At 40.7% G+C, this 27,302-nt stretch overlaps 1 protein-coding gene across 7 annotated transcripts; it reads left to right on the top strand.

The window, feature by feature from the left end:
* The first annotated feature begins 868 nt into the window (after positions 1-868).
* ubap2l (ubiquitin associated protein 2-like) lies at positions 869-27,058 on the top strand. Of its 7 annotated transcripts, none has more exons than XM_075450116.1 (30): positions 869-938; positions 2,243-2,380; positions 4,367-4,444; positions 5,468-5,578; positions 5,945-6,119; positions 6,430-6,531; positions 6,651-6,696; positions 9,680-9,724; positions 10,511-10,617; positions 10,956-11,015; positions 11,120-11,172; positions 11,348-11,433; positions 11,851-12,031; positions 12,234-12,429; positions 12,621-12,949; positions 13,121-13,293; positions 14,410-14,500; positions 15,610-15,649; positions 15,781-15,979; positions 16,096-16,162; positions 16,368-16,695; positions 17,130-17,218; positions 17,324-17,377; positions 17,487-17,568; positions 19,438-19,655; positions 20,039-20,144; positions 21,335-21,460; positions 23,954-24,021; positions 24,151-24,345; positions 25,577-27,058. In XM_075450116.1, exons 2-30 carry the CDS (start codon positions 2,285-2,287, stop codon positions 25,670-25,672), a joined length of 3,597 nt encoding a protein of 1,198 aa, XP_075306231.1. In that variant the 5' UTR covers positions 869-938; positions 2,243-2,284; the 3' UTR covers positions 25,673-27,058. The 7 variants fall into 7 exon arrangements, with proteins under 7 accessions (XP_075306231.1, XP_075306229.1, XP_075306232.1 ...); XM_075450114.1 differs by having other exon boundaries at positions 14,380-14,500; XM_075450115.1 differs by lacking the exon at positions 869-938 and adding an exon at positions 952-1,120 and having other exon boundaries at positions 14,380-14,500.
* Positions 27,059-27,302: the final 244 nt, after the last annotated feature.

Raw genomic sequence — 27,302 nt, 5'->3', positions numbered from 1 at the left:
CGTACCTTCAGTGTTACATATAACATTTACAGAAGTTAATTTTAGATAGTGAATTCTTAATGTTTAACTTTTCTTTCGTGTTTTTGTCTTAACAGCTTAATATCAAAAGTAACTGTAGTAATGGCCCCAGGTTCAATACGCAAAAACAACAGAAAACACAACAGTTGAGAGGAAAGCAATTAAGAAAATATTTTCGGAGAAGCAGCAAAACAAAATGGAGTGCAATAACAAAAAAAATAATAAAGACATTTCACAAAAGGCAGCATCTTTAAGAAAACACAATTATTTTTACAAAACACAATAAACAAAACACATGCATTTTTTTGTTGTTTTTGTTCTGACTTATTTTATTATATTTTTAGGTTTTCTGCTTTCTTGTTGTGATAGTTATATTTTGCACTCTGAAATATACTATCTTACACATTTCCTCATATTTTAAAGTGATACATCTCACTATTTATTTTACGTGTCGGTACATTACATATTGTTGTACCATTAGACTGTATATATGAAATTAACTACACGCTCAAACTTAAAAATGTATACCTTTTGTATTATTTATACTTTGTCACATACACTGCAGTGTATGTCTCTTTTTTTATGTTCAAATAGCCTTTAATAGAGTTTATATGCCATTTAATTATTTCCTCACATTTTGGGGTAACCGTGGTGCTTTACTTGAACAAGTCTCAGATTTCTTCAATGAGGACATATATCATATGTGTCTGCAGCACTATTGATTATTGTATCTACGTTTTACTGCTTGAAAGAAAGTTATCGTCTGTGTTGTGTATCTTTTTAGTTTGACTCGCCACAATTCGGGTGAACGTATTAAACTATATTGGTGAGTGGTCACGTGGTGTGGGTCTGGTTTCCTCGAAGCGTTCTGTAAACCACGTGACGCAACTATCCGTGGTGTCAGAGTGGAAAAGAAACAGGTAAATTCACAGGCTCTCGCTTATTGTGTGAGCGAGTCGGCCCTTTTTATTTTCTCAATTTAGTTATATCAACTTTAAGTGTAGGATTTATATATCCTGCCCAAAATCTGCATAGAAGGTCGGCAACGAGCCCTCTTGTCGGCCGGTTGTGTAGCAGTGTATAAAATTGAGCCGGGTTTCTGGTCAGTATCGCTTTTTATTTATTTTCATTACTGCGGCCTGCAGGCCTACCTGCAGCCTCGGCATCTACTAAGTCGAGCATCCGGGCATCGGGTTATACCAGGGCTAAATTGGCTGTCATTTTTGCAGTGTTGCTTCATTACATGAAGCTGCTAATTTGCTAATGTAGCTAACGTTGCCCAGATAAGCGAAACGACGTAAGTTAGCATGGCGATTTGTCGTTAGCAGACAGTTTGTGGCAACTGAGTAGCATGGACGTTTTAGTTTTATCATGCGGAACGGGAAAGCTTTCCGGCCCATTAGTTGGTGGTAAGCTAACTGACTTGTGGGCTGTTAAGCTACGCTAACTAACCCCAGGAACGCTGCTTTGTATAGCGAGGTATCGACAGCGAGTTAGCTAGCGAGCTAGCCCCTGTTAGTTAGCCTCGTGTCGCCATGAGGTGAAGCCGTGAGAGGCGGAAGCCTACCGAAATTTCAGAGCTGGATGCTTTCCTCAAGTATTAGCAATTGGGCTAGCACTTTGGCCATGTGGCTGGCTAGTGGAAGTGGGATATGTTCGACGGGCCCTGGCCCTGGGTTTTGTTTGTGGGCTAGTCAAAACACGTTTTTACGTAACGCGTGGAAGATAAAGCAGTCTCCGACCAACGCAGGGGGTGTCAATTTGTTATTGATGCACTTGACAATGTTTGTGTCTGGTCTTTCTCATTCGTGCTATGTATACACCCTATATCTACGTATTGAGGGCTTTGTGATGATATTTGATTGCTTGACAATATAGGCTAAGTGAACACCACTTGACTATTTTGATGTAGAAAGCATTGCATCATCTTATAAGAGGTAAATAAGTTGTACACTTGTAAGCTTTAAAAGCAGCAGCACCTAGTGCATCAATGCACGTCTGTTTTTCAGGTCAGCCCTGCGGCTAGTTAAAGATATGTCTGAGAAAGGGTGGCAAAAAATGCTTTTGTCAACGTTTTCCAGGCGTCTCTTAGAACAAAGCTAATACCGCTGTCTGCTTTCCCAGCTCTATAGATGATAAGCTTCCATCCTCTTTGAGGAAGTACAATTCAAATGTTGAACATGCTCACTGGTCTCTAACACCCCTCTTATCTTTATCTCCTCAGGTGTTATTCCTTTGTAAATACTGTTATTTGTATATACTGTAAATGATGACGTCCATGGGCGGGAATCGAGCCCGTGGCAGCTGGGAGCCAACACAGGGCCAGACACAGAGCCAGACACAGCACAAGCAGAGGCCTCAGGTACCCTCACTCACCTTACTCCACCCATACAGTGATTTGTACTGGGGTTGATTTATAGGCAAGTCAAGCTGGCCTTTACCAGATTGTACCTGATTTTGGATACATAGTTTCCTTTAAATCTCCTAATTCCCATCAGCAATGAACAAGAAACCTTAATACCATAGGTATATCTCAACATATTGTGATCTGTAAAGGATTGTGACAGGTGTCACCAGCCCTATCACAAAGCTGATTTGATAACTTTAAAGTAGACTCAAAGTTGGGAAAGTGCTACAAGAGGATCACGGCAGTTTGACATTGAGGAAATCTCAGCTTTTTGTCGCAAATTAAATATGAATGCCAGATAAATGCAAAACTTGCACTGTTGCCTACACTATAGCTTCCCCAAAGCCCAGTGTACCACCTCAGAAGTCTAACAATGCATCTCAGACCACATCAATTGAAATCAACCTCGACCTCCTTTCTAAATTATACCTAAATATGGATTAAAGATTTGATAATATAAGATTTGCCATAGCTCTTTCTTTTGTAGACAGTTGCACCCAAAATTAAAGAAGAAACAATATGGCAAACCATATAAACTGTCCGACTTCACTCTTTGACACCAGCAAAAACATAAAAGCTGTGACTGTCCTTATTTTGCCCATTTTTTTCTTTTGTTATTACCCCGTGCAAGACACCATTGTCATCAAGATGGAAGAATATGCAATGACCGGTTTGTGTCTCTCTGGATATTTATTGACATCCACATCACATGTATGTATGTGCATATTTTGCAAGTAGTTTGTATATTTTACACATTTGAGTTTCCCTGAAATCAGACCTTCTCACCGAAAGGGTTCCCAGGCTTTATAGGTTGCCTAAAGCCAGTGTGTACTAAATTTTATTTAAGTGGTGCTGCTGTAACATAAATTTTGTGCAAAACAGGAAAAATAAAGTCTTGGTTTTATTGTTAACAACCAGTATTCTTTTTGCTTCTCTAAATGCTGTTTTCTTAGTCAGTCTAATGGATGTAAACACCATCTCCTTCAACACAGTCCCTCTCCTGTTATGGAGTAGTTTCAGTAAATGGGACGTTCAGCTTGTATTAGCTTCCAGTTTACGCATAGAAATTGAGTTACATTGGATAACTTCTTTTTCCAAGTTGCTATTCTTTGGTGTGGTTCACTAATGCAGGCTTTGCTGTATAGATTGCTTCATCTCTCTAACAAAGAACTACTCTGAACTATTACAGTTGTATAGTACTGATCTCAGTTAACCAGGTAACTTCACAGAAGTGTTTGGGCTGCTATTAAAGCATGTTCTCAATGAACTGAACTATTTTCAGATTACGCATAATAGTTTATTGTAGAAGAAGACTATTTTTAGAAAAGCTCCAATAGTATTGTAATAACCTCTTTCCAAATTTAATGACAAAGCAATATCTCATATGAACTGTATCACATGATCCGTTCTTTATCGTCCACTGCGTTGTTCACCCCGTTTGTCGTCTTCTATGACATTCATTCAGATGGTTAACAGGCATAATTACTATATTTATTATATCTTGGAACCTCCTTTGAGATGTTCCTTATAAATAAAACAAGCTGATCAGAGAAGCACTATTACAGAATCTCCACGTTGGCATCCTTAGCTATAAAAGCTAGCTATAAAGCTGTGGTGTTAGTTTGTTAAACATATGTAATGCCAGACTTTCAAAAAATTTGATGTTTTAAAATTTGGTCGGGTCAAGATTCAGATTCAGAAAATTGTGTCCTTTTCCACAACTAACTGCTTAGTCAATCAAAACTGCGTAGCTATTAGCTGTACAATATTCAGGGGGATGCTGTATCTGTAGCAAAGCTTTTGTTGAATGTTGTCTACTCATAACTACTTTAGAGCCAGACTTGGAGAACACTAATTTCTCCCTGCATTTTTACAAGAATGCAGATCTTTTGCTTCTGTTTGTTGATGCAAATTTTGGATGTTCCACTCCTCTTGGAACAGGCCACCGCAGAGCAGATTCGACTCGCTCAGATGATTTCAGACCACAATGATGCAGACTTTGAAGAGAAAGTCAAACAGGTGAGCAGGTGTTCATCCTTTTGTCTGTCTGTTTTCTGTTGCCCCATTTTTGTAATGGCGCCACTTTGGCGTATCAGTATAGAGTTGCATTTGCTATGTTATGCATTAGGTGTGTGTGTGTGGGTGGGGGCACCTTGTGTTCCAAACTTGTTGACAGACTAGTGAACTGCTCCGTCTGAGGCATGCTGTTGTCTTTAGTGACATAAGAAGAACTTGACTGAACTTGTCCTGTGCTGCAAGATGCTGTGGGCTATAAATCCTGACAAGATGAATTGATTATTGTACATATGTTATCATGTCAGAATAACTTTCATTAATACTGAGATCTACAAGATCTGGCATTAAAGAATTTGATTTATTGGCCATAATTATTAAGTCATCGTTTAAATAGAGAGCCCCAAAATATTGTCTTATGAAGTTCTTCTAAAGTTTAATAAGAGGGCATTAAGACTCTTTGATTGGAGACTTTATCTCTTACATGCTAGATAATGGTATTCATACCATATTCATAGAATATTAACTATGTGCTCAAAATACTGTTAGCCACCTGTTATGTGTCTGTATTACGAAGACCCTTAAGTGATGAGCGTGCTGCTGAATTCTTAGCAAGCATCTTGTTCTGTAACCTTTTAATGATAAACAGATTGGCATAGTTTTTAAGAAGCTTGTGCAGTGTTAAGATAATCATTTCTGTCCAAAGTTGCTTTAGTTTTTTTGTAAAGGTCTTGTATTGTTGACCAGAGAGTAGGGGCGCTGTGTAGTTCTTCTCCAGGACACTCCAGAGATTCTCAGTGGGGTTGAGGTCTAGACTCTTGTCTTGGATAACCCATGTGTGAAACCTGTTTCATGCTCCCAGAACCACTCTTTCACAGTTTGAAAACAGTCTGATATGCACTTGCCATCAAAACAGGAAAACTCCAATAATTTGCCTTGTTGAATCCAAGTGATGACCTAGCAAGTGTGTATAAATGAGCATGCCAGGAGTCACCTTTTTGTCTCATCACAACACTCCTCCTTTTTCAGCTGATTGACATCACAGGCAAGGACCAGGATGAGTCTATGATCGCACTGCATGATTGCAATGGGGATGTCAACAGAGCCATTAACGTGTTGCTGGAGGGAAGCCCAGACACTGTGAGTATTGGCTTTGTTTGAGGGCCAGATTCTGGAGAAGTCAGTGCTACTCAGGCTTAGATAACTCATTCTGGGCAAACTGTACTGGTCCTGTTTGTGACAATTTTAGCATGTTGTGAACACAGGGCTTTTTCTTCTCTAGAAGACTTTAGTTGCCCATAGTTTGTTGTTGCTGGCCTTTCACAGACTTCTTGTCACACCTCTATTATATTTGAAGTATGGACAAAATTTAAACGTGCATGAATTTAACCTGGAACCAGATGCAAGTGCAGCAAGGACAAACTAATAGTACCATACCAGTTTTAGCTGAAAATATATTTTGCTGGACATAAACAAAAACTTCTGAAACTGAAACCCTTTCTTAAGGACTCCTGGGAAATGGTGGGTAAGAAGAAAGGGGTGTCTGGTCAGAAGGAGACCAACCAGGCAGAAACTGGAGAGGAAGGGAAAGAAAACAGAGAGAAAGGAGGAGAGAAAGATGCTGCACGTCGTCGTGGTGGTGCTCCACGCAGGGGCCGTGGAGCCAGCAGGGGCCGAGAGTGTAAGTTTTTCACATCTCTACTCGACTGTTTTACTTTTGTTTGCTTGTGTTATTCAAAATATAGATATTGTTGATTTTTTTTTTTTCCCAAACAATGCTATATTTTTAAGCTGCACATTTAGTCCTGGGGGACTGTTAAACACAGACTGCTATTTTGCTCTGATGGTTTTTGAACATTTCATCATTAACCATGGTCCTAATTTAACAGATTGCAAGCCAGTATGTGCAGCAGAGGATATATTTATTTTTCTTGTGCTCTGCATGAACTGCAGTGTCTTAATCTGACGACATTTTCTCTTCATCACTCAAGTTCGTGGCCAGGAGAACGGCTTGGATGGAGGTAAAGCCGGAATAGCTGGGAGAGGAGCAGAGCGAGGCCGAAGGGGCAAAGGTAGAGGAAGGGGAGCTGTGGGTAAGTAATCCTCTTTATTCAAACTCCTCTGTGAAAGAAATATATCTGATGCCATTTTTCTTTGTGACCTCTAATTCAAACTAAGAATGTGCTGTAAGCTCTTGTTGTCCCCACCACAGGAGTATCTGGACGCCGAGGTGGCAGATTTTCAGCGCAGGGCATGGGGTAAGGGAATACCTGTGTTGCCTAAATCCATATGGTCTTTTGTTCCACTTTTACTTGTTGCCATGGTCACCAGAGAGCAGGACCTCAGTCTATTGTTAAAGCTTAATCCGAAGGAGGGAGGACATACATCAGCCAATGGGATAGACCAGTGTGGGCTGAGGATCTCTGTGGAGAGTACAGTGTCTAAACACTTTATTTAGAGTGAAATTTACATAAATCCACAAAGAAGGATATTAGGAACTCAAATTATTAACCTTACAGTCTCCGCTCTCTGGCCCTGGGCTGTAGCACTAATCAGTCTGTGTTTTGTGTGTTCTTTGTCTCCGTTTCACTGTGTGCGTGCAGGCCTCTGTCTGTGCATACACGAGTGAGTCAGTTGATGGTTTAGCATTTAATACGGGCAGTAAGGTGTCATGACAGAGGAAGTGTTTGTGATGGCATTCTTGACTAATTTCCTTGTCATCCTATGTGCAGCATCGCTGTTGGACTGGGTTTGGTACTTAGATTTGGTAGTTGTCTGTTTAAGTAACAAAGGTGGCTTTTTCTATTGATTTCAACAGCTATGTGGCTTCCTCCTCATAGAAGCTTGAATAAATCTTTCTGTCACTAAAATCTGCACTTTGTAACCACTGTAACATGGGCATGAATGTCTGCTTGTATGCAGTTCAGTGGTTACCAGACTGTAACTGAAAGCTTTCATGCGACTTCCAAAATATCTCGTAAAACAGTACTGCAAATAATAAAAGTGAGATTACATAACCTCTTGTGATATTTGGAGTTTACGTTCCTCACTGTCGTGAAAAAGTGCAACAATTTTAAGCATATTTGTTGCAGTGAGTGTTGACCCAGATACTGACTTGAATATTACAAACTACTTTGTGTCTATAACTTCTAAACTGAAGTTGGTCTCGGTGAGAGAAGTGCTGAGGCTTCCCACATGCCGTCAGTGCAGTGCTAGCTGACATATTTTCCCGTTACCTCACAGCCACAACAGTTGTTACTGCCTGTGCTTGTTGTTGCTAGCAGACATGGTTTACCAGCTTGCCATTCATGTCAGTTCAGTGCTATTACTAAAGAGAGCACTCAAGACTTTTAAGTAAATAAAGTCTTTGATCACTTTATTGCTGTGTGATGAGATGATGGTGATTACCCTGACATGTCTGGATGTGTCATGTGTATTTTGCACATTTAAAAGAAGCTTTTAGCAGCCATCTCCAACATACAATGGTCACATTCAATTAAAACAAACGTACAGTATGTTTTTTTTTTGTTTTTTTTTGTACTTGCATGCTTTTTTTTTTTTAGAAAAGAAAAATAATTAAATTTAGGCTTTGCACATCTAGAAATAACAGTTAAAGTCACAATACCTTTATACAGAGTTAATTCAATACACTGAACAACCGATGTCTGACTGACAGATCCGATGGCAGTTAAATGTGATGAATCGGCTGGAAAAACGCCTTGAAGGGGGTCCGGCAGTGCAGACGGAGCATTACACACCAAAAAGACAAGAGAGACAGATGGTCACAGATGCTCCAGACTGCAGACTGTCAGCTTGGTGTATAAGAGCCCTTAGATTGATGGGTAGTGCTAGCTGTGAGGACGGAAGCTAGTCAGCATAGCCAGTTGAGTTAAGGTTAGCTTGTTCAAATTGGGACCCTGCAAGCGCACCGGTGGTCCTAAATATCTTCTGGTGTTGAAGCTCCCCATAAATGGATGTGAGTGATCTCAGCATTGTAGTAATGTGACTAAATGTGATTCTCCTCCAAAGCTTCTAACATGGCTTTATGGTGTCTTTTTGCTCATTGCTCTTTCTTTTTTCTTTTTGTAATTGTCTGAATGGAGGTTGTTCCAGACGCACGTGTAGTTGGTGCATTCAGTAAACTTGGTCAAAGATTTTTGGACGCACATGGTGAAAATCACTGAACTAGTGATAACATTTTTACACTAACGTAGTCATGAAAAAAGTGAAGTGCTTCAAGTACTCTCTCGGGCCTCATTAGCATTGGCAGCATAAATCAATTATTTTTTTAGGTATATTCATACTGGATGTATTGCTGATGTAACCCCGTGTAAGGATGTTCAATACAGAAGCTTTTACTAAGAATAATGACTCCCTTCAGTGTGTAGTTGGATTGTTTTGAAAAGTTGCTTCTCATTGTTTGGCTCGTGGTGCTTGTAGTGTTTCCTCTGAGGCAACTGAGCTGTTCTTATATTTGAATTAATTTATGAAGTTTGCAGAAAAGAGTGACAGAAGAGATGGTAGTCTAGTCTTTTTTGTTAAGTCTCCTTCATGTTAGCCCATCTAGAAAGCCTGTGAATTTGGTTGAAATTTATAGTTGCTGCAATAAATGTTGAAGCAGTTTTGCTCTGATGCAAACTGAGGTGGAATTAGGCCAATAAGTTTTGAGCCAGGGTAAGGTTCATGACTGTGTGTGTGTGTGTGTGTGTGTGTGTGTGTGTGTATACATCAGGAAAATGGTAAGAAGACCTGAGACGAGCAGACTTGGGATGGAGATTTCTTTTCTTTTTAAAGAATGCAGAGTTATTAAATGCAGACTTATATAATGACAAAAGCATTCTGTGTGGCTGTTTTAAAGCTTTGAGCTTATTTAAATGTCATTGAAATCCGTGATTTATTTATTTTTCTTTTCTCTTCTTTAGGAGAATCTTCATTAATGAACAGCACTACTCTGCTTTTATTCTTGCATAACAGCTATGTTTGTGTAGCCTATCCTTCCGGTGATTTAGGTTTTCCTGGACTGTATTGACCCACTGTGACTTAAAGCACATTGCTTTACTTTGCACTGCTCACCCACTCATTCTGCAATGCAGAATGGTTATTACCGTATTGCCACCAGCAGCTTCAAGACATTTTGCTTATGCAGCTGCTTTGGGATGTGGTGTGAAAAAGAAAAGATTGATCTTCTACTTTTACTTTGTTGTTCCTCTTGTAATTATTGCCATTATTTTTCCTCTAAAGCCAGATTGATAAGGGGTCCAGATATGATATTGCAGGAGGTGAGAGGTGAGTGCATCGCCTCTGGTGTGCCTGTTATTCTTGCTTTTTGAAGGGGGACTTTTGAGTACCATAAAACCGTTTAATCCGTCATTATCACTTATGATATGACTCCTCTTTCTATAAATAGATGTGAGCTTACTAAAGTGTGATGTTGAATGTGTTCATACAAGCCAGAAATGTATCTTGATTTGCACAGGAAGGATCTTACATGGGTAATGAAAGCTTCTTGGCTTAGTCTGACTTGTTGCTCTCAGTCATGTTGCCAGGTTGCACCAGCTGTAATTTTCTTTGCATACACAGATGTGTCAAACCAGTGAAAGACATGCGGTGCCAACTGTTACTGAGAAGTGTTAAAAAAAAAATTTAAAAAAAAAAAGCATTTAAATGCTTACTCAGTACTGTTAGTTTTTATTTTCTGTACAGATTTTATAATATGGAAGTGTACATTTCTTCTTTTTTCTTGCTTCAATGTTTATTGTTCCTGTTAAATCAAAAGCCCAATGATGACGGTAGTATTGTGGGCTGATATAAACTGTATTTGAAGCGCTATAGGCAAGCTGAACATCAACTTCATTGATGGTTTGATCCTCGTAAAAACTTAGGTTGGATCTGCTTTTTGTGCCACGCCTAGCATTGTGAAAAACTTAACCTGTAGTAGGCAAGACAGGAACTTTCTTTCCCCAGTCAGCCAGCTGTGGCAAGTGTCATTGCTGGAGCTGACACCCCCTTCAGCTGTTTGGGAACGGTCAGCACGTGGACTCAGTTCTCAACTCTTACTTCTGTCTTTCCCAGAACATTCAACCCTGCTGACTATGCAGAGCCAGCCCAGACAGATGAAAACTATGGAGGGGGCAGTACCTGGAACAACACAGGAAGCATGGAGTTAGAGGAAGGAGCACGTAAGATGATTTATTAAGAAAGGTTTCCTACTATTAAGGAAGTTCATCTTATTAATTCAGCAGCTGTTCATCATCAAAACAGTTTTTGTTTTGCCCCCAAAGAAGCTCCTGCAGTAAAGATGAAAGGTTGTGTTCAAAAGACACTTTTCTGGTGGCTCTTTCATTGATCCATGCACTCTTGCACATGCATGAAAATGAGATTAATTGTACTCCTGTTAGATTTTTGATGAACAGATGTCCGTTTAACCTGGTGACAAAAGAAATGCCACCTGTTTCTGTCGTAGTTACAATCTGCACTACCTTGTGTTTAATCTCCTCGTTGTTTTTTTTGCTTTCAGGGTTGGAATACTCCGCAGGAGAGGGAACAAATTACCCACCCAAGTTTGACTCTGCTCCGGGTAAACTGGTCTTCACTCTTCTCCTGTTTTTAACGCATTCCCTGTTTTATTTGTAACTCCTTCCCTAATATGATGGTATTGAACTGTTTCTCTTTGATTTGCAGGTGCTTGGAGGTCTGCCCCGGAGGAGTGGGGTACTGAGGACTGGAATGAGGATGTGAGTGTTTCAGGGCTTCACGTCATTCCCATTTATTCATGTATACGGTTTTGTTAGCATTTCTAAAGAATAATTTGAGGTCTAACAGAATTTGGTGCAGTATTACTGAAAGTCGACATGCTTATTTTATTCCAAATATGTTGTTTTCCACCCTCTATTGCCCTTACCTCTGCAGCTGTCAGAGACCAAGATATTCACAGCTTCCAGTGTGGCATCAATGCCTCTGCCTCAGGAGAATGTTACAATCACCAAAGGACAGAGGTGGGTTGTGTAGGAGTCTAGTATTAGACTTACATTCTTAAGTATATAATTTTTTGATTGAGCAAAAAAATTGATTATTTCAAGAATAGAAATTCATTTAAACAAGTTTCAAAAGAGTAATTGATTGTTTTTATATTTAATTGTTTGTGTTGCATTTGCATGACTTTGAGCAGCATAATTCCGTATCAACATGTATTTCATGTAAGGGCAACTTTGTTTTGACCATTGATAGTGGGGGGGGCCATCTTAAAGATGTCATCAGATTTTTATTTTTTTTTTTAAACTGCCAAATAACTGATTGACTAGCAAATGCTGCACTACAGTAATTTATTTGAATAAAATGAGGTTTTAAATGTCTCTTTGACCCATTTGATATATTTCCTTTTTTTTTTTTTTTTTTTTTTTTTTTTTTCATAGGATTGATCTTGCAGTCCTGTTAGGAAAGACTCCTCCATCTTCTTCCTCTGAGACAGAAAACGCCCCCATCGAGGCTAACCAGCCCCCCTCTTTGTCCCAATCACTGGTTTTTAGCAACTCCAAGCAAGGGGTACCACTCTCCCAAACATCTTCCAACACCCCTTATACTCAGCACAGCATGGTGAGAACCTGTTGCAGCTTTGAATAGCTTTGCAATTGTATCCACTCCAACTGATGTAAATCAGCTTTTTAACTTTTATATCTAAACCTCTTCTTTACCACATAAGAAAAGGAATGGGCCCACTTACATCAAGTCTTAGCAATACAGCACCAGTTTTTCATAATTGTGATAACTGTGTTTTCTAATCTTTTCAACACTGCAGGTCAGCATGCTGAATAAGGGATTTGGGGAAGTTGGGGACCCTAAGGGAGCCAGTACAGGGACCACTGGATCCCAGTTTCTGGAGTATAAAACAGCCCAGGCACTGGCCCAGCTGGCGGCCCAGCACCCTCAGACTGGACCTCCCAACACAACCCCCTCATCCTGGGACACCAGTGCCAACTCACTGGGACAGTATGGTGAGATTGCACCATTGTATTAGCAAACTGAATTTAGAATTTGTGAACTGATTTTTTTATTTATTTTTTTTTTTTTTTTTTGTATGGGTGAAAATAATAGTGGAGATCTTTCTTTTTTCTGTTTAACAGAATCCTAACTGCCCTAAAATAATTATTTTGTTCTAATCATTGTTTTACTCACTATTGTTCAGATATGAAGACGCAGCCAGAGTCTGGGATCCATACGCCCTTTACAAAGCGGCAGCCTTACCAGGCCGCCACCTCCACCTCGTCCATGTTGGATGTTTTCCTGCAGGACAAAGGGCACCCTCCTTCCTCCTCATCTTCCTTACCACAACAAACGGCATCCTCACCCCATGTGGTGCCACCACCTGCCTCCTCCCTTCCCAAAATGACGGCAGTCCCTTCTCTAGGTCAGCAAGTCTCCCCAAGTTCCTCAGATGTCCAGGGTTCAAGTCCACTGCCTTTGCAGCAACACAAACTCAAACAGCAGAAGAAGAGGACTTCCATTACTACAAAGGTAGAATTTAGATATTAGAAAAAGTTCTGGATGCCGACATGTTCGTCTGCTGTCAGACTCATGGAAAGCAGTTAATGTTTGAAAGGGGGAGTAAAGATGCAAGGTCTTATATATGGTTATATAAGATGGTTCCAGTAAAAGCAAGCTCAAAATGCACCTGATTGTTCTCAGATTCCAGCTATGGCTGTTGAGATGCCTGGATCAACGGACATCTCGGGCCTCAATCTTCAGTTTGGAGCACTGCAGTTTGGGTCAGAACCAGTCCTACAAGACTACGAGTCCTCCCCTGCCACAACAACACCAGGCAACCTGGCTCAGAACAGCCTCTACACAACCCCTAGCAGGTTGGTAAATTCCAAAACACAGCGACTTAAATGTGTCCAAACACATGAATACTTTTGGAAGAACAATATCCTATAGTTCATCCACCCAAACCATCTTATGTTATGGTTTCATCTTGTGTACACCTCTCAAACATGAGAATGTTACATTATTTAAAGTTTATGTGACTAATTCTGCACAGCTGAAATTACATACATAGTAGATATATTTTTTAAATGAATGCTGTTTTTCTTATAACCATTGTACAACAAGCATTTAAAGGATAAGACCGGTTTTTTGACATTGGGCCCTTGATTTCACATTATAACATGATGTTCTACTCACCCCTGCTTGTTGTTGAACATTTGGAGCTGTTCCGAAGATATTCGCGAGGCGTCTGGCTGCTCTCTTGAGATATTCGGCCATGAAACGGTTTCCTATGGGCAAGCTTATACAGGCACAAACTATGCTGTTTATAATTTAGTAATTACTCTACACTAGCACTGATAACGTGGAGGTGCGTCGCTTACTTAAAAAAATCCGGGTTACTAATTTTGAATTTTAGCCGAATGAATAAATAGGCAGCAGGTCTGTGGGCTGTCTGTGGCAGTAGCACGACGAGGACGTCAGTAACACCCACTTTACGACAAAAAAAATCAAAATTACAATAACCCGGATTTTTTTAAGTAAGCGACACACCTCCACGTTATCAGTGCTAATGTACAGTAATTAATAAATTATAAACAGCATAGTTTGTGCCTGTATAAGCTTGCCCATAGGAAACCGTTTCATGGCCGAATATCTCAAGAGAGCAGCCAGACGCCTCGCGAATATCTTCGGAACAGCTCCAAATGTTCAACAACAAGCAGGGGTGAGTAGAACATCATGTTATAATGTGAAATCAAGGGCCCAATGTCAAAAAACCGGTCTTATCCTTTAAAGTCTCTCAATATCCTTATTTTTAATGCAGCACCAACAGCTGGCTCATGATCAAGTGAATGGACTAGTCTTTTGAAAATTATTTAGAGGATAACTCATCTGTGTGCACGTCACAACCACTAATTATACTCAATCAAATTTGGTCTTGTCAATACCATAACAATCTGCAGTGAGTCGACTCCAACTCTCTCCAACTCCAGCCAGATGGACATGTACGATCAGAGAGCCTCTCAGACGCGGCGTTATCCTCCCTCGGTCTCCTCCTCCCCTCAGAAGGATATGCAGCCCAAGGTTAGACCATAGCTTCCCCTGTCGTTTTAAATTCTGAAATATTTGAAATGTAAGTGTAAGATGCTCAAGCTCTGCTTGTTCCTGTATTTTTTTTCTGGAGTATTACTGTTCGGTCCCGTTTCACCCGAAGTGGCAGAGGTTTTTTTTGGACAGTTTAATAAAAAATATCACATCACATGTTTAAGGCTTGTACATGTTACTGGGTTATGTTATATCAGATTCTGTTGCCCATTATATACGCTAAATGGCATGTAGTGAAGTACAAGAAGATTGTTCAGTCTTTCATACTCTTCATAAACTGATCCAACAGCACTTCCAGGTGCTGAAGACTTTTCCCTGATTTACTACGTACAACTGCAAAAGGGTGCATTCTGCCCACATTGCTGTAAAATACAATGAGACAAACTAATCGGCCATTTCGGCAGTTGTAGTAATCACTGGACTTAATTGAGCTTTAGTGATCATTTACATAAACACACTAGTTAGTTGGGGTTAGAGTTAGTTTCAGAGTTAGACAGACTTTATTGTCAATCAAAAGCACATTCACAATGTACATTTGAGCTAGATTTCATTGCAAGACTCCAACAAAACAAATAAAACTGTGTAAATATTAAGTATATAAAAGAAACAGAATAAAAATATGACTTATTTACAGAAATGTAACATCTAATGAAAAATTATATATGGCAGCAGGATGTATTATAATGGTGAAATGGATCGTATGAGTAGTAGTTTTTTTTTGTTAGTTTGTTTGTTTTTTTTTTGTCAACCAAAAGACCCAGTAACTGTCCTAAGAGGAATGGCTAACTCCAAGAAATAGGATTTGGCTGTAATGTCTTAAACTTGAATGTTTAATTTACAAAGGGAAGAGGTTTAGTAACTAAACTGTACGTTAGATGAAGATGGTGTCATTTTACCCCTCATTAAGTTGTGTTAATTGTAATGCACCTGTTAAACCTGACCTGTTTGAATCTGAAATTTTTGGTTGACTGATTCCAAGAGCCAAGCACCTTTTTCAGCTTTTTTTTTTTTCTTTTTTTTTTTTTTTTTTTTTCAATCGCCGGTTTCTGTAGAAACCTGTGAGCTCACATTCATTATTGTTTTTACAGAATGGCTTCAGTTCAATGCAGGCAACGCAATCTGTGGAAGGTAAGTGTCTACTTCCCCGTTCTTTATTTTGACAAGTATAGTTGAAATTGCCTGAGACGTTACCACGCCCACAATTTGATACATATTTGATTTGAATTTCTTCCATTAAAATCCCTGATTTATCTCCCTAGCTGCAGCAGGCTCTGCAGTATCAGTCAAGCAGACTTCTGATTCGGTCACGCCAGCATTGGTCTCCAGCATGGGCACTTTGGCAGACAGTGGCTCGGGCCCCGCCTCCTTGTTGACTTCATCCAATCAGACATCACTCGGCGCTCTTGGGCACAATGAAGACCTGCCGCCAAGCACCATCCCCTCTCCACAACACAACAAGTGAGATCCAGTGAAATTACAGTAGTGTCATTAGTTATTACCTTTACGTTAAAGAAATTATTGTGTGATGTTGTGGCATCTGGAAGATCCCTTTAACTTTCCTGTCATTTTCTCAGCTCTCATCCATCACAACAGAACAGCCTTGCTCCATCTTCAGTCCGGACATCCAACTCGACCTTAATGGTGAGATCTTTATGTGCTCATGTCAGTTTGATTTGTCCCGGACAGAAAAAAAAAATGAGTTGTTTATGAATTTCTCCCTCTTCTGTTAGCTTTTTCGAAGTTGCATTTCCTGTGGTGGTAGACGGACACATTAGATGTCCATTTACTCTAATGGAAATGTAATCTCATCAGTTCTAAGCACATCTTCCTTCCTTCATCTCTACAGCATCCCAGCGTAGACGGTGACTCGAGCCTGCACTCCTCCTTCCCTTCTTCTGTCTCAGCTGCGCAGTCTTCATCAGTCCCCTCCTCCGTTTCTTCTGTGGGTGCCGCGCAGGTGTCGCTGGGAGCTCCTCAGGCGTCCTCGGTGGGCCCTGCCACTGTCTCGGCTGCATCCGGCCTAGGCCCTGTCAGCAGTCTGGCCATGGGCCTTAACGTTGCCTCCATGGGTGCCCCATCAGCAGCCCCCGCAACCGCTTCCATCTCCACAACATCCTCGACCATTCCCTCTTCAGCAACCTCTTCAACCACACGCAGCTCTGCAGCATCCTCAGGTTAAACGGCTCACAAATTAACTCATTGAAATCTACATGATGATTTCCACCTGTTAATATTTCATTTGGCCTTAAAGACATTTGGCCAAGCTTATTTTATACGTTAATTGTAGGGATTCAAAATAACTTGCTAATAAAAATGGTTTTATGAATTTTTGTGATTGACATAACAATTCCAAAAGACTATTTTCTGTAACTGATGAGCTTTAATCTTCATTTGGCATGAAGGCAGAACCTTTTTCATGGACAAATGTCCTCCTTGAGACAGCAATGAGGGTGAACTGGTTGATTTTAAACTAAACCTTAATACATTGCTTCTCTAGTTGAAACTTGGAATTGTTTTCAGTGTACATGATGAAGCAACTGGTAATCCGTTGCTCTTTCTGATTTGCTTCGTAAATACCTTTTATTTATTTATTTATTTTTGTGTACAGGGAAAGCGCCTCCAAACCTGCCACCTGGAGTGCCCCCTCTACTGCCCAATCCATACATTATGGCTCCTGGACTACTGCATGCCTACCCTGTAAGTTTCAGCCACATTCAGTGATGACCTTTACTTGTGCTTATTAGATAATTTTTTGTCAGATTTAGTAATTATCTCACTTTTTTTTTTTTTGCTTCATCGAAGCCTCAGATGTACGGCTATGATGACTTACAGATGCTGCAGACAAGAATACCGCTGGTGAGTTTCGTTTCCTGAAAAGTGTTTTGATGCTAGGAGAACAACGTCAACCACAAACTGTATGTAATTTCCTCATGATTAATGTTTCATATTTTTCTTACTTTTCCAGGATTACTACAGCATCCCATTTGCAACTCCCACGACGGCACTGACCGGGAGAGAGGGCAGTCTGACGAGCAACCCGTACTCTGGTAAACTGAGTTTTAGTAACTCGCATTTTAACATTTTAAAGCTCACATGCACTTTGAAATTCCTTTTGTTTACATCGAGAAGAGAAAAAAAGGAGAATTACTTGACTAGGTTTTGTGGTTGAGTGACTCTGGCAGGATGTCTGTCCAGTTAACTGTGGATCATCATAAATGGATCATGTTGGGCTCGTGCCCTTGAGCAGATTTTACTGCATTTGACACCAGGAAGTAAAGACGACTAAAATTATATAGCGTAAATACAGTTATTGGGTAATTGCTTGAATGAAAATGGAGAAATTGTTTCCAGTTATGTATTAAAGATTAACAATGTAAGCTTTTCCTGGTGGAGAGCTAGATTTTACTAACTTGTTCAACTTGGCTTCTCATATACTGTGATGAACTGAAGGCTCATCGAAGTACCTGTCAAGTTTTTTTGTTTTTCAAACATCTTTCTGTAACAGCTTCTTAGATGAATTATATAACAAACAATCTGGTGCATCAGACTAATGGGGCATTCACATAGGATAGGGTTTGCACCTCAAACCCATGTCTCTGTTACACAATGTGAGAATGGGTTGCAGTGCAGGGTTAGGCGTGTTGACCTTCAGCTCTTTGCCGAAGTTGAAATGATCAGCTGGGGCACAGTGCTCTGTGAAGACATGTCGAGGCACCCAGTTGGCGGGAATTTGGCAGATTTCAACAAATCACCCACTTCAAACAATCACTGTCCACTGTGTAGAGTGATGGATGCCTAAAATAGCTTCTCATTTCTGTGTTGCTCTCGCCAATAGTCTGTCAAATTACTCCCCATTTAGCCTGAAGTAGACTTGGAAGCTTCCATTGTACTGGGGCAGCTCCTGGATTAGCCTAAAATCTCATGTCCTGATTTCAGGATTTTATGAACCCTTTTAATATATATCCAAATTTGCAGTTAGAAAAAGTAGCTACTTCATGGATATGCCTTGCCACTGCCACTGGCACCGAACTTGGACATGATTTGTGCGTGCTCATCGTTCTTCTTTGATCTGTGCCCTACCTCGCACAGCAAGCATGGTGCACACCACATCCTATGAGATGGCAGCCTAACTTTGAATATATCCTTTAATCTATCGGTGAATTACCAGGTGTGATGACGCTATTCAGATTCAGAGGATCGTGATTCTGTTCAGAATAGATTCTCTGTTCAAAACCTTTATATCCAGTACAAAAGAATACAAATTTCAGAATCTATTCAAGTCCAGTTTGTTTTGAAACTTTATTCTGCTTTCTATGCACAGAGTGGGAGAAGAGTATGTAAGTTTATGGAATTAGGAGTTTATAAAGCGCTTTTTAATGAGTGTTGCCAGCTGCTGTCTTACCAATAGTAATAATGATAATTGGTGTGATGTGAAATTTCAAAAGAAGAACAATTGCAGGTTAAAGAGGATGTAATTTTCTTTGAGCCGTAACTGATGCGTACAAAGGTTAATGACTCCTTACTTAAGGATCTACATAAAACAATGGGCTAATTTGACTAAGTCGATAGATAAGTCAAGGATTTACCTATAAGTGTGATCAACTCTTACACCGTGAAAAAGAAAAGTACCCTGTTATAAATATGTTTTATAAGTTGTCATTTTGATTTATTAATTCTGCAAATTTTATAAACTAGGAATAGTTATTCCATACCCCCATAATCCTTAATGATTCGATCTTCATTACTAACCGTAATAATTGAAACGGTGGTGGTAATGACTTGTTCAGCCTCCCTCCTCATGGCACTTTACAGCAAACCAAAATGTCTGTTACTTCATGTTGATTGTGTCACTTTCAAGATTTAACCTTTGATTTAATTTCTCACTTCTGTTTTCCTCCCCGTCGTTCGATTTTCAGGTGACTTATCAAAGTTTGGTCGAGGTGATGCATCGTCCCCGGCTCCAGCCACCACGCTGGCTCAGACGCAGCAGAATCAGACCCAGACGCATCACACCACACAGCAGCCCTTTCTCAACCCTGCGCTGCCGCCTGGCTACAGCTACACAAGCCTCCCATATTACACTGGCATGCCAGGCCTGCCCAATACCTTCCAATATGGACCTGCTGTGTTTCCGGTGAGAAAATGAGCTGCTTCACAAGCTGACTCGACTAGCTTGGAACTCCAACTCCAACCCTTAGTCTGTTTCTCTTGACGTTTTCCTTCATTATGATACCATAGAACAGAAATATCTTTCCAAAAGGAAAATGGGACAGGAAAAAGACTGACGGTGACCACGAAATGTGTAAAACAAAAAAAATAAATAAATAAATAAATAAAAAATTAGATTAAAAATAAATACATTTTGTGTGTATGTTGTTGTTGTAGCAAGAAAAGTTTATATTTTGATATTTAAATGCATTATGTTTGAATATCTAAATTCCTGCCATTCATCTGATTTTGAATAATTTGCCTTTTTTCTCCTTCCTGACTTTACATGCCTTGATTTTGTTTGTCCAGGTGGCTCCTACCTCGTCAAAGCAGCACGGTGTGAATGTCGGCGTCAACGCATCAGCCACACCCTTCCAGCAGGCTAGTGGCTACGGTTCCCATGGATACAGCACTGGTGAGCAAATGAAACGATGTTGAAAAACGGCACGTTAAGAGGGTCATGCAGGTCCTGCCCTATATACCTGCATACCGATAACTTTGTGCTGATTGTTACGATGAACTCATTGATCTCCTTTATGGTGTCGGAGTGCATACTTCATTCAAGCGCCGCAGCATCTGCAAGCATAAACACAGTGCTTGTGTAATGGCATTTGTTATGCTTGTGTTAAGACGGTTGTTCATGGCTTGAAACGTTCTTGTCCGACTTTCAAAAGTTCCAAGTAAGAATCCAAAAAGGTGACAGAACTCGATATATCTTGTGCACTAGAGGGAAATGTCTGAAGAACTTAATGAGACAAAAGCACCTTAACTCTACTCTTTTAACTCTAAATGACGTCTAATGAGTAATGAATGGGAAAAGGAAATGAAGCCTCAATAGTTTGTTCAGTTTGAAAATACAGGAGTTAGATTATTGGTGTCCTGCTGTCTTCCATGGCTTGCTTTGCTCATTTCAGAAAGGGAAGTTTTTCCAGGGGTTTCACCATCAACCACGTCTGGTTCACGCAGCTTGATCTTAAAAACTTCTACAAATGAAGGCATCTTCTCTTTTTTGGGCCATTATTTGTGCTCAGTTTATTTTTCCTTGTGGCTTTTTTATTTTATTTTATTTCTTCACCATTGATTTATGTCCTGTTTTTTTCTTTTTCAGTAATTCAGTGTTTTGTTTTTGTTTTTTTTAAGATTTTGTTTCCCTGTCACCTGCCAACGAAACGTGCATCACCTATTTGTTCTAAGCTGCACCATCTGCTGCTTTCTGCCATTACCCAACTCAAGCTCACTCTCCACCCCTCCCACACACATACCCTGCCTGCCCCCTTCACTCCCTTCACCTCCTTCCCTCAGACTTAGGTCAAATGGTATTTGCAAATGATGTCGGCGATTAATCCGACCGGCTTGTTGGACCGGATGGACAGGTTTTGCCATTTAGACATTGCAGTTGGTGTCCGAAATCAGATAATTACAGCGGAGGGGCCTCAACACCATCTGTATTGTCAGAATTTGGTGAAAACTGTTCATTAGGTTAAACTTAAAAAAAAAAAAAAAAAAGACTGCGGATTATTTGCAAGTACTATTTGATGCAGGTCTGCCTCCCCTGCCTGGTGTGTCTAACGCTGTGGGCTGCGGCTGTGTGTCTGACTGTTGCAGGCTATGAGGATGTGGGCCAGGCTTCAGGGAGTGGGGATTTCTGTAAGGGCGGATACGGCACTGCCGTGGCCGCTGCTGCTTCTGCACAAAACAAGCCAACCAACTCTGTCACCGGGCCTGGAGTCGGTGAGTGCCGCCACATGCCAAATTGAAAGAAAGAAAGGAAAAAAAAAAAAACCCTGTTCCTCCCGTCTTCCTCCTCGTGTCACCAGCCATCCCTCTCCCCCTCTTTGCTCTCGTTCCTTTCGCCTCATTGCTGGTGAGCTGCGCCTGTAGGGCAAACCCTCACACTACGTATGCTTTCAGATGGTCCAGGGCAGCCTGCCTCTCGTACAAGCCTTGTTTGCCATTCTTTCTGTCACCTGACTTCTGCCAGGGTAACTCATTATCAGTCCAATCTTGTTTTGAGATTTCTTTAATTGGATTAATAATCTGGTTTAGTGCTAAAAATATGTTAAGTTTCAACAATCCTGGTTGCTACAAATTGATTATGAGTTACTCCTGGTGGATTCAGGTGCCATTTTCTGTGTTGCTTGCTCTTCATCCATGTCATCTTTGCTGGTCTGTCCATCTCCACAGAGATGAGTTCACTTTTTTTTTTGTTTTTTTTTTTTAATTTATTTTTTTTTTGTGAATAAAGTAGGTTACAACTCAGCAAAGAAAAGGTTAAGAAAAAAAAACTGCAACTGTCAAAATAATGCTGCGCTCTGGGAGATGTTGAATATCAGCTGCAACCTCACCTGGTTCACAAATGAAAGCAAGCTTGTCCTGCAGAGGAGTCGCTCTGGGTTGGATTATCAGTATTTTGGCACTGTGGCCAATGTTGTGTTATTGTGTTGTGGTATTTCTATGACTCTGCATCAAGCAATGAAAAACAAAAGGACTCCCACCCATCAGAGTAGATTACTTTCACTGGTTACACTGGGAACTCAGCTCCACTACAACCTGCACATCTTCATTATATTTTGCCATAATGTTGATTTTTCTTGCCAAAACTGTTGAACCTCTCTGAAGTGGCCGTTTTTTCATTTTCTTATAAACATGGACATCGCTCGGTTTCTATTTTATAACACTTCTGCAACTTTTTCAATTGAATACGTTTAAGTTTAGAAGAAAATGTGTTTATAGATTGGCAAACTCTTACAATTAACCTTAGAGGAAAACCACATAAACTTATTAATCCTATACTATCTACCTAAACTATTGTTTCCAACTCCAAGAATGATTTAAACAGAACTTAAACCGTTAAATGAATCACGGCTGCAAATTATTGTCCTTTTCTTTGAAACGATATGAGAGTGAAATCAGTCTAATTCTAAAAAACATTAATATAAAAATTCAGAAAATGGTGTGATGTAGCCTAATCTTGTGGTTGTTCTTTGGCTTCAGTTGACCACGATGAGCTTTCAGCATATTTGTTTGTGAGAATGCTGTGGACAGTTTTCTGTGAGCACAATTTGGTTTTGATTGATGCGAGAATAGATACAACATGCATTAGCATATAGCAACTATATTGATCTTATTCTACGCTGATGGGAGCATTAAGAAATATTCCTTTAAGGTGCATTTAGAACATAGAAAGAAAGGGATTAATTTCACACAGTTTTCCACAATGACTTTCAAAACAAATTCCAACAGTGTTATTGTGTAGATTACACCTGTTCTAACTCCTGGTTCTGTTCAGTTTTTCAGTCGTCTTCAGATATTCTCACATTTTCATCCAACTTTTAGGGAACTGAAGGAAGCAGTGATTTAAGAAAATGTCTCTTGCCACGTCTTCAGTTAAAAAAAGAAAAAAAAAAAGAAAAGTTTACTCGTCAAGCGTCCGCCTGGTTTGGCACACTAGTTGACCCTGTTCTGTGTCTCCATGGTGATACGAGGGGGGGTCAGCGTCTGCTGAAACAAGCGGGGCAGTAACCACCAGATACAGGCTGACACGCCTCAGCACCATCTTTCTTTCATCCCTCTGTTTCTTCATGTCATTCCTCGCCTTTTGAAATCATCAGTGAGCGTGTGCTGACCTGAGCCTTTTTCACACAAGCACCGGAGCCCTGAAATGTTCTGCAGATGCCCCGGAGCGGCGGTATGTGCAAACACGGATATCCACATTTGCTCCGGACTTCTCGCGGAGACCTTCCACACTGCCCTGTAGTAAATGTGAATCGTGTGGGCTGGGGAGAGATGCAGCCGATTTTCTGCCTTTCTGCCGACCTATTTGCTGCTCGCTCCTCGCTTTTGTTTATATTCTCCGATATCATTATTATTATTATTAGTGTCCATCAATTATTCAGACACTATTTTTGCCCAGTTACGGAGAAAACTGCGGTTTCCAGGGTTACTATAGGCATCGCGTTTTGCCACCTGCGCTCCAGGCTGACATAAAGCCCCTCCCTCACATTTCCAGCTGAAAATCTCCCACCATGCAGTGCTCACGTGAGCGGCTGCAGAATAACACCAGATCATGAATAAATAGTTTTGTTTTTTTAATTCACCAAACCCCTGCAGCTGGTCATGGTTGGATTGGTGATGTTTTTTTTCAGGGAGGGGGACTGGTCATCTATACATGGTCAGCTGACCAGTTTTTAGCTTGAACTTGTATTGTTTCCCCTGTCTCTGCAGGAGTTTCTGTGACATCGAGCAACACGGGGGTCCCAGATATTTCAGGGTCCGTTTACACAAAGACGCAGGTAATTACAGAAAATGACTGTTAGATCAAAAATTCTTAGCTCCTCTCAACAAAAAGGGGATTATTTTTCTCTGTCCATGTGGGCGGGTTAAAGTGACATAATTGGCCTGGTTCTGACTTACTCCTGCAGTCATTCGAAAAGCAGGGTTTCCACGCTGGGACACCAGCGGCGTCATTCAGCCTGCCCTCAGCGCTGGGGAGCGGGGGGCCCATCAACCCCCCAGCTGCCGCCGGCTATGCTCCGGCCCCCTTCATGCACATCCTGGCTCCGCACCAACAACCCCACTCTCAGATTCTGCACCACCACCTGCAGCAAGATGGGCAGGTAGTGTACATGCTCGGATTGAGCTTTTCATTTCGTGCTTCCCACCGACTGCAGCTGGACCGCATCTGTCAAAAAGTGACCATCTGAATTGTATTTAGGTTTCGGAATTACTCAGCAACAGAATTATGTTTGTTCACTTATCAGGGGAAGCACAGAAGATGCCCCTGCTCCAAATTTTTCCTTGAAATGTTTAAGTAGAAGATGGTCTGAAAGTGAAACATTCAGTTTAACTCGAACTGTAATGAGCTTGTTTGGGCTGTTTCTCTTTGTTTTGAAAAGGCAAGGAGATGCATTTCATAGCATTCATTAGTGCTGTTAAACCAAGCTGACAAACGGCTGTCTGGAGCATCTGTAACGTCTGTCTCTCTTGTCTGTTACGCACCGTCGGTACTGTCAGACCCTGTAAGTCTAATCACATAGAACTGGCCCATAACTGAGCTAAAACGATGCTGGATATCAAATACTGACCTAACATTGACCTGATTTCATACAAATGTTGCTTTTGTTTACTTTTTTTTTTTTACACTTTAGTGAATATTTCATAGGCTCCTGCTCCATTCCTCTTGCACATGTGTGGATTGAGCGTCAGAGTCAGCAGTTTGAGGTTTTGTCTGCAGTGTTAAAGAGCAGCTGTTTTATCTGTTGCTACTGACACCTCGGGGGGTCATCGCTGCCGCTTCCTGTCGTCGGCTTGATGTAGAAGAGCTCCTCTCAAAGCAGCAGCAGGACATGAGGAGATGGTGCCTACTCTTCATTTAGTGTCAGATTTACATTCTTTTTCTGGTCTGTGGTTGTGATTAGTCTTATAAGTGTTGTACTCTGTCAGGCTTGTATGTCTTAAGCCGGGAATATACTTGCTTTTAATTACCGATACGCGTGTTTATCATGGCTGCTTAGCGTATCCTGCGGTCTTTTGGAGCTTCGTTCGTGCTCATCCTCAGAACTTAAAGCTCCGTGTTCGCAAGCTGAAAAAGGAGAATACCACCACAGTTTCTACGGCTTATGTGATAAATATAAGTTAATGTAAAGGCTCTGACTTGACTCTGAAGTTCAGGTTTAATGCTTGTGTAGTGTGTACGTTTGACTATGTAGATGTGATGAGTGAATCACTTTAAAGCTCCTGAGACGCCTTTTAAGGTGTCTTTTTAAGACTAGTAACAGCGTGTCACTAAGCTGTACGGTATTTAGTGCAAACACCTCGTGATGTTCTTCCTCTTTTCTGTCTCAACAGAGCGGCACTGGACAGCGTAACCAGAACGCGTCCATTCAACAGAAGTCTCAGATCAACAAGTCGGCGTACAACAGCTACAACTGGGGGGCCAACTAACGTCGACTGACCGGGCCCCTCCCACAATGCTCGAGCTGAAAGGGGAGGCTCATCAACTCTTTCTGCAAACGGTCTCCACATATAAACTCCCTCTTCCTCCTGCAGAGATCTCCCTCCCCAGTCTCTTGGCCCAGCACTCCTGCAGCTCTGACTCCGGTCAGAGGAGGTGCTGTGCCGAGAGAACGATCCCTGCTGAGACGCACGGAGGGACAGGAGGAGCTTAGAAGCGAGGGGTGGGGGGTGAGATAAATGGCGCTCAATGGTTATAAAAAAAAAAAAGTCAAGAGGTGAATTGAGAAAAATGGGAATTTGTATTGTGATGAACCCCCGACCCCACCCCTTTTCTTTGACCTGTATGTAACATGGAACTGCTTTCTAAAAGAATGAACATTTCCTTGTATGGTCTTTTATTTTCTTATTATTATTTTTCCCCCATTTATTTCTGGCAGAAGGGGAGGAATGAAGTAATATCTGAAGATGGGGGGACAGGCTGGTTTTGTATTTCTCACCCTCGACTCGCCTCTCTTCAATATTGATGGAAATTCTTTCCCTCCCACAAAAAAAAAAGTATCCCCAAAACAATTTGCTGTTTTGTTTTTTTTCTTTTTTATGTCGTTTTAAGTTTGAAGAAACAATTCTCTAAATTGGTAGAGTTGTGAAGTTTATTTTTTACCAAATATAGATATATTATATATAAAGACATATAAGCGAGCTCACTGGCTTTGGACTGTGAGGAAAAGTGTGTTTGTCATGTGACTGCGTGCATGTTCGTACACACTGGGGGTCGTGGTTGTGTACTGTGCTCTGTTTTTGGCCTAGCACAGGATTTTTCATTATCCAGCGCTTGTACAGTTACTGTTTTCATGAATTCTAAGTACGTCGCATCGGGTCCTGCTTGTTTTGACAGACGTTATGAATCGTTTCCAAGGCCAACACACACCCAATCTGCCTTTCCAGTGTGTTTTATTTTGTTTCCGAGGCCCCCGACCACCCACCTCCTCCTCCCCGCCACCTGTCCCCGAACATTGTAGGGAAATCTACAGCATCCAATACTGATGGACAGAATTGTACTATGGGTTGTTTTGGGGGGTTTTGTTCGTTTTAGGGTTTGTTTTTTTTCCCGTCAGTGATCTTTTTTTTTTTTTTTTTTTTTTTTCTTTTTGTACTGTGCGTTTTAAAAAAAATTAAATGGATAAACTGTCTTGTACATATAAAAAAAAAAAAAAAAACCACAAAAAACAAGTACTGTAGTCCCTGTTTGATGGCTTTTCTCTTTTTTCCTTCTCAAATCCTTGCAGACTTGTTAGCTTTTTTTCTTTGTTTTTTTTATTTTGTAAAAAATATATAAATATTAAGTAAATAAACAAGGAAAAGACATTTTCATCATTTTGGATGTTGATGTCTTTTAATAAACCATTTCTTGTGGCTTGTGAATGTGGCGGCATCTCTTCTTCTAACAACCTGACAGCGATTCCTTGTGTTTGTGTGGCCCGGAGGCTTTGGATGATGGTTTAATAAGGTAACGATTCATAAACAAAGGGAAAAACGTTGCAACCTTGTGTTTGAAAGCCTGGAAACCTTTGATGTGGAGCCTTTTGGTTTGATTCGGCTTATTGAGACTCCAGGACAG

This window comes from Odontesthes bonariensis, chromosome 18, assembly GCF_027942865.1.
Source record: "Odontesthes bonariensis isolate fOdoBon6 chromosome 18, fOdoBon6.hap1, whole genome shotgun sequence".
NCBI classification, from domain to species: domain Eukaryota; kingdom Metazoa; phylum Chordata; class Actinopteri; order Atheriniformes; family Atherinopsidae; genus Odontesthes; species Odontesthes bonariensis.
This window is presented reverse-complemented; position numbering and strand designations above follow the sequence as displayed.

Bases quoted from the DNA above. Each gene is read 5' to 3' on its own strand.
- ubap2l (XM_075450114.1), top strand. From the start codon at position 2,285: ATGATGACGTCCATGGGCGGGAATCGAGCCCGTGGCAGCTGGGAGCCA. The intron at 5,579-5,944 runs GTGAGTATTGGC...CCCTTTCTTAAG, and splicing joins TGGAGGGAAGCCCAGACACT to GACTCCTGGGAAATGGTGGG. The intron at 13,294-14,379 runs GTTGGTAAATTC...AACAATCTGCAG, and splicing joins CTCTACACAACCCCTAGCAG to TGAGTCGACTCCAACTCTCT.